This window comes from Cebus imitator, unplaced genomic scaffold (assembly GCF_001604975.1).
Source record: "Cebus imitator isolate Cc_AM_T3 unplaced genomic scaffold, Cebus_imitator-1.0 Scaffold309, whole genome shotgun sequence".
NCBI classification, from domain to species: domain Eukaryota; kingdom Metazoa; phylum Chordata; class Mammalia; order Primates; family Cebidae; genus Cebus; species Cebus imitator.
The window spans coordinates 1,172,823-1,180,106 of record NW_016107624.1 but is presented as its reverse complement, the minus strand read 5'-3'; the positions used below and the strand labels follow the sequence as shown (position 1 = coordinate 1,180,106).

General features: G+C 33.9%; 1 protein-coding gene across 1 annotated transcript in view; it reads left to right on the top strand.

The window, feature by feature from the left end:
* The first annotated feature begins 1,080 nt into the window (after nt 1-1,080).
* Nucleotides 1,081-7,284, top strand: part of C5 (complement C5) — a 102,210-nt gene continuing 96,006 nt past the window's right edge. Inside the window, exons 1-2 of the mRNA XM_017503310.2 lie at nt 1,081-1,201; nt 5,091-5,283. Of these exons, the coding sequence (XP_017358799.1) occupies nt 1,137-1,201; nt 5,091-5,283 (258 nt within the window). The 5' untranslated portion in view covers nt 1,081-1,136. The remainder of the gene's footprint in view (nt 1,202-5,090; nt 5,284-7,284) is intronic.

Sequence of the window (7,284 nt, the reverse complement as noted above, 5' to 3'; positions counted from 1 at the left end):
GGATCACGAGGTCAAGAGATCGAGACCATCCTGGTCAACATGGTGAAACCCTGTCTCTACTAAAAATACAAAAAATTAGCTGGGCATGGTGGTGCCTGTAATCCCAGCTACTCAGGAGGCTGAGGCAGGAGAATTGCCTGAACCCAGGAGGCAGAGGTTGCGGTGAGCCAAGATCGCGCCATTGCACCCCACCCTGGGTAACATGAGTGAAACTCTGTCTCAAAAAAAAAAAAAAAAAAAAAAAAAAAAAGAAAAAATACTGTCAAAAAAAAAAAAAAAAAAAAAAAAAGAAAGGATATTCTATATCTGAATAAAGACAAACTTGGAATGAGTGGTATATGACTTAATAAATATTGGAGAATATCCACTTCCTAGTCAGTACTAAATTATTTGATTGGTTACTTAGAGAAGGACAACAGCAAGAAGAAAATTAAAAAAATATATATATAGAGAGAGAGAGAAGGACAACAGCATACTCAGCATGGCATTTTCATTACCAGTCACAATCTTTCCTCCACCTAATGTTCTCTAGACTGACACAGACCAAAGAACAATTCCCTTGACTTCCTTTGCAGAGCTAGGTTATGCTCAGACCATTTCCAGCACCAAGGACACTACCATTCAGGTCTCCAAAAAAGATCATCTTGTGAGCCCTCTCTAAACCAGGATGCTTCCAAACTCATTTCAATTTGAAACTGAATCCAGGTGGGTCTCCATCAGTATTAGAGTGGACCTGCTGGATGTGTGCTTGCAGATGATGCAACATCAAAGCAAATGCCCTGGACAAGAAAAGGAAGGCCAAAGGCAATGGGCTTACTGGTTTCTAGCTTTGAGCCACTCTTCATAGTGCCAGATTCCCATTTTAGAGTCCCTTTATTTGCATTAACAAAAATAAATTCCCTTTATTTGTATTAATAAAAATAAATTCCCTGGGTATAAGTTCCTATAAAAGACTCCCTATCTGTATTTCTGGGCATGAAAGGGTGTTTTAGTTCCAATTCTAGTTTTCCTGCTTAGATGTTCACCTTTCTGACATTAATAATTAACCAGATTATCTGAATTCTTCAAGTTCAGTTTATTTAAAAGGAGAATATCCTCAAAACAGTTATATCCATGATTTCCTGCTATCTACAACCATGAGCCTCTTGGGAATACTTTGTTTTTTAATCTTTCTGGGGAAAACTTGGGGACAGGAGCAAACGTAAGTAAAACAGCTATCTTCATTTTTCAATGCATCTTAGTTGTGATGAATGAAGAGTAAATTGAACAGATTGTGTTAATTTGAAAATAACTTGCTACCTCTGAGAATACCAAGTGAATAATATCATCTCTGAATGAGAAACTCATGGAAGCATTTTGATTTGATAAGTAGCTAACAACATGACAGCTTACATGGAATTGTTATTTATGAAAATGTATGTAAGTGATTATTCAAATTCCTCTTCAAAAAAGTATGAAACAAACTCAAGATAATAAACTTTCTGAACATTTTTTGCTTATTTTAACTTGGTGTTTAGTTTTCTCTTTGTGTTTTTCATAGACTATCACAGTTAAACCAGGAGTATTTGGGAATCAACCTAATACTGTGATCTGAAAATCTGTTGTTATAACGACTTCTATAGTACATTTATAAGCTGATTTTTCACAATTTTTAGTGGCATTATTAACATAATATGTACTTTAGGTAATGTTTTTAAAATAATGATCTTATATCTAGAAATATTTTAATACTGAAAAGTAGCTGTAGATTATCTAATCAAACCTATTTGTTTTATATATGAGGATAAGTTTGGATAAGGGAAGTAACTGGCCAAAGGTCACAGTTCTAGAGAGAAACAGGATTTTTATTAAGGTATCCTTTTTATCACTTTATATTTTTCATTTTGTCATAAATGTATACATATAAATATATATAAACACATACTTAGGATGTCATTCTTTTTTAGCACCCTCCGATTTCTGAGCTGTGATTTTATCACATGACCACAATCACTCCACTACCTTAGCATCCTGTCTTTATTATTTCCTTTTGAAAGACAAGCAGCTAAACCTTAGAGAGACTGAAATTAAGTGACTTCAAATTAGTGGCAGAACTAGGGCTAGGACCTGGGTTCCATGGTTCTTGTCCAGAGTTATTCTGAATTCTTTCTACTGGTCCTTAATAAAAATTATTTCCTCACTTTCTCTGAAAAAGTCAGAGTGTACCATTTACAACATGGCAATTAATCACTTTAATTAACTGGTCGATTGATTGATTCAACAAATATTTATTGAGCACCTAACTATATGATAGGCACTGTAGATACAGCAAATGGTAAGACAATTCCTAGAGCTTGCCTTCCAGTGGGAGAAGCAAGTAATGAATGAATGAACCAATGAAAGAATGTGTAAGGTCAGGTAGGTAGTATTATGAAGAAAAAATAAAAAAAGAGTATGAGAATTAAAAAATAATAATTATGGGGCACTACTTTAAAATGTGGCCAGAAAAGGGTCTCTTTAAGGAGAGCTGCACTAAAACAGAGGCTGAAGGAAGTGAGGAAGCACACCATGCAAATATTTGAGGAAACAGCATTCAAGGTAGAGGCCAAAAAGTAACATTCTTTCCTCTCTGCAAGCTCAGTAGCCTGATCCTCTGCAGCAATTGAAAAACAAAGAAAACTATGAAGTTCTTTAGATGAATAGATTATGCTACTGAGCATAAGTAGCATAAATAAGAACTAAAATATTTATGAAGGGTGGTTCCAGAATCATCTTTTAGGGGCTTCTAAACGCTTAATATTTTAGGCTTGACTGCTACCATCACATAGACCAGCAGTCCCTAACCATTTTGGCACCAGGGACAGGTTTTGTGGAAGACAATGTTTCCATGGACCGGAGTTGGGCTTGGGATGGTTTCAGGATGAAACTGTTCCACTGCAGATCATCAAGCATTAGATTCTCAAAAGGAGGGTGCAATCTAGATTCCTCACACGCACAGTTCACAATAGGGTTCATGCTCCTATGAGAATCTGATGCCACCACTGATCTGACAGGAGGCAGAGCTCAGGTGGTAATGCTCCTTTGCCTCACTGCTCACCTCCTGCTGTGTGGCCTGGTTCCTAACAGGCCATGGACCAATACTGGTTCATGGCCCAGGGGTTGGGGCCCCTGACATAGACAATTCAAAACTAAGGCAATACTAAACTGAAAAACATAAAGCTTCTATAAGTACTGAAATTAAAGTAGCTTTGTATCCCTAAATTTTTCTACTGACAAAACTCTTGATAAATTCCGTTTAGTACAACAGTTGAAAATGTTAATTCTGGAAATGGGCTGCTCAGGTTCTATTCCTAATTCTGTAATTTGTGAATTATAGAATTCATAAATCCTATATGTGTGGCCTAGGGAAAGTTAATTAGCAGTTTCTTCACCTTTAAATTGGAGTAATAGTTCCTCAACACAATGAGTTTATTTATATAAATTATTCAGAATAGTGCCTTAGCACAGGGTAAAATTTCAGTAAATGTATCTTATTATCATAAAAGCTGAACTCTTCTCATTGTCTGCCATATCCTGCTAGGCATGTGGGGAAAGGGAATTCAGATGATGGTTGGAAATCTGGAAATTCTTTCCTCTCTTTTGTAATTTGCCTCTAAGTGGATCCAAATTGATTGTCATGTAGGAGAACTGCCAGATGCTTTAAATGATTTAATTTCCGATAAATTAATTCCATTGTTACTAAAAACTTCCTGCTTTTACCAGACTCTAAATGTCATAATGTTGACAGAAGCCTGCAATAATTCTGCCAAGTGGGGTGGTGGGTGCACTTCAAGTTTGTTGGACCACTTGAATTAGTTGTTCACTATGCCCTTTTGGGTTAAAACACTTTTTTTCCCTATGTAATAGCATATGCAGTTCTCGATATTCAAATTAGACACATTTGTGATATACAGTTAATACTCCATTCTATATTTGTGAATTTTTATTTATTAAAACAATAAAAAATATTAAAATTTATATATTTTTTTAATTTTTAAAAATTTATATTTAAATTAAACATATTTAAAAATTTATATTTCAAAAACATGTATAGATTCACTTCCATTCTTGTATAAATCACATGAAAAGTAAAAATAAGAGAACAGTCTATGATTGTGAGTAACACTTACAACCTTAACCTCAAATGTACACATAACAGCTGAGAGAGAACATATAAAGTCTTCCCTTATTTACTTACAAACCATAAAACTTTAGCCAAGATAGCCTCTTACCACCTGCAAAATAGGAATAATGATAGTATCAGCGTCATTGGCTTATTGTAAAGATTAACAAGAGCTGTATGTAAAATGCTGATAAAGCCTCTGACATATGGCAAGTACTTAATTGCCATTGTTGTTTGAAGATGATGATGATTTTCTCTTAAAGGACCACCATCACTATTTCCATTTCCAAATGCACTTCCCAGCTCACTCATATTTTATCCTTTTCATTATCCATTTGCTAGTATGACATAGTATTTCTAAGATCACTCCCTTTTAACTTAATTTAGTGAGATTAATAAATCTTAACATGTATTGAGTACTAAGCATGCTAGGACATTTCATATATATGTTCTTATGTAATCTTTACCAGATCCTGGTAAAGAAGGTGATTATTTTCAGAGTAAATTATTGTAGCCTCAGAAAGAGTTACTGACTTTACCACAGTCACTCAGCCAGCAGATGGCACAGCTGGAATTCAATCACTGGTGCCTATATTGCTTTTTTCTTCATTGAGCAAAAAATATTGACCCCATTTAGATGTTCTGGTCAACATGATTCAAAGTCTTCCTTGGCTACAGTAGCTAAGAGAAGGTGCTATTATTACTTTACCTTTCTAAATGTAAACTAAACCTCCAACTTCATTTCTCAGGTCTTAATTCCAAGCTACTTCTTGGAAATTATGCTGACATTATGGTAGGTCACAAGTACATTTTAACTTACTAATATCATTTTTAAGTGAGGAAATATATGTATTTTAAATGGAATCTCTCAAGTGAGAGAAAAAAATCAAAAGTGTAAGAAAATATGTCATATAAAGACCCTGAGCCTTATCTTTTCCTTTTTCAACAGATATGTCATTTCAGCACCAAAAATATTCCGTGTTGGAGCATCTGAAAATATCGTAATTCAAGCTTATGGACACACTGAAGCATTTGATGCAACAATCTCTATTAAAAGTTATCCTGATAAAAAAATTAGTTACTCCTCAGGCTATGTCCATTTATCCTCACAGAATAAATTCCAAAACTCTGCAGTCTTAACAGTATGTATTTAACCTTTATTTTCTTTACATATACAGAATATCTCAACAAAAATGTGTATAAAGTTTGAATATTGATAACATAGAGATGCAATCATTTACTCTACCACTGTGGGATTATTAGATGATGTCAGTTACTCATGATAATATAAGTGAAAAAGAAAATTCTAAGCAGAAGAGTTATGTCTGCTTTTTGAGCAATGCTTGTAAATTTCCACATTCTTACTGGAAAATAAAATTGTACTAATGTGAAAATATTTGGAAATAATAGAAAATACTTGTTTGCCATGAAAATTGTTATTGGAAAGAAATCAATAGCTATGAATATGATTTGATCTGCAGTACATTGCTCACAAAAACCCATGGATATTATTGAACATTTGATTGAACTCTAATATTCTACAATTATAGTTTCAAAAACTAAATTTTTTTTATTATTAAAGTGCATAGCTCTCATTGACAACCTGCAATTAATAGAAAGAACAACCTTGATCAAATAACCCCTTTCTTCTATTAAGATATTGCAGTACAGATTGCTTAGAGACATACCTGCAACTTATTTTTTACTCAAAATTCTAATACTTAATAAAGAAAATCAAAGAATATCAAAGACATAAACTGGGTTCTGCAGTTAGTTTAGACCAGAGTTTCTCTAAAGTGAGTTCTTTATAAAGAAATTAAAAATCAAATTTTAATGAACAGCTTAAAATTAGAATTATATTGATTTTATAACATTTTGAATTTATTTTATAAATTTGTTTTGATCTTTTAATTATATAAAAATCATAAGATTATATCCAGTTTTAAGTTTGTATATATTTAAGTAACTTTGTAATAAAAATGATTTTGATTATGTTATAAATAATAAAAAGTCAATGCTGGGGGTCCTCCTTGACTTTTGTCCTTTAAAAGGGGAAGGCATATTACTCATGTTTGAGAAACACTAATCTAAATAATTTCTAATGAAACATAGAAATTCTTTCATTAATGTTCTTCGAAGTAAATGCTCATCTCTCTTAACAAATTCTTCCACTTACTAGGTTTGTTAACAATTAAAATTCATTTATTAAAAGTGTTACTTTTGAGGCACATGCTTATAATCCCAGCCACTTGGGAGGCTAGGCAGGAGAATCACTTGAACCCGGGATGCAGAGGTTGCAGTGAGGCAAGATCGCACAGCTGCACTCTAGCCTAGGCCACAGAGAGAGACTCCATCTCAAAAAAAAGAAAAAAAAAATTACTTTTTGTATCAGATAAAAGACATTCTTTTATCTGATACAATGTATTTGTGGCTGTTACTTTTAAATTTAAATCAATCAAATTTAACTGAAATTTAAAATGCAGTATCTCAGTTGCACTAGCAACACTTCAAGTGTTCAAATAGCCACATGTAGCTAGTGGCTACCCTAGTGAACAGCATAGATATAGAATATTTCTGTCATCACAGAAAGTTCTTTAAACAGTGCTGACCTATATGGTTAACTGAAAAGGTAGATTAAGGTGGGGGAATCATAGTTGGTACATACTTTAACCATTTAATTTTATTGTAACAATATCATGTATTTTTATTTGTCAATTGTTTAATGTTGTATTAAGATCACTTAAAAGTGTGGGTCTATGAATTGCAGTGTCAAATCTCATTTATTATGTGTTACAACTTTTTTTTTTTTTTGAGATGGAGTCTCGCTCTATCACCAGGCTGGAGAGCAGTGGCGCAATCTCGGCTCACTGCAACCTCCACCTCTCAGGTTCAAGTGATTCTCTTGCCTCAGCCTCCTGAGTAGCTGGGACTACAGGCATGTACCACCACACCCAGCTAATTTTTGTATTTTTAGTAGAGATGAGTTTCATCCTGTTGGCCAGGATGGTCTCGATCTCTTGACATTGCGATCTGCCCACCTTGGTCTCCAAAGTGCTGGTATTACAGGCATGCGCCACCTCGTCTGGTCATGTGTTACAATTTTAGCAGATCATCTTTGTTCTATAGTTTCTTTCTTTCTTTTT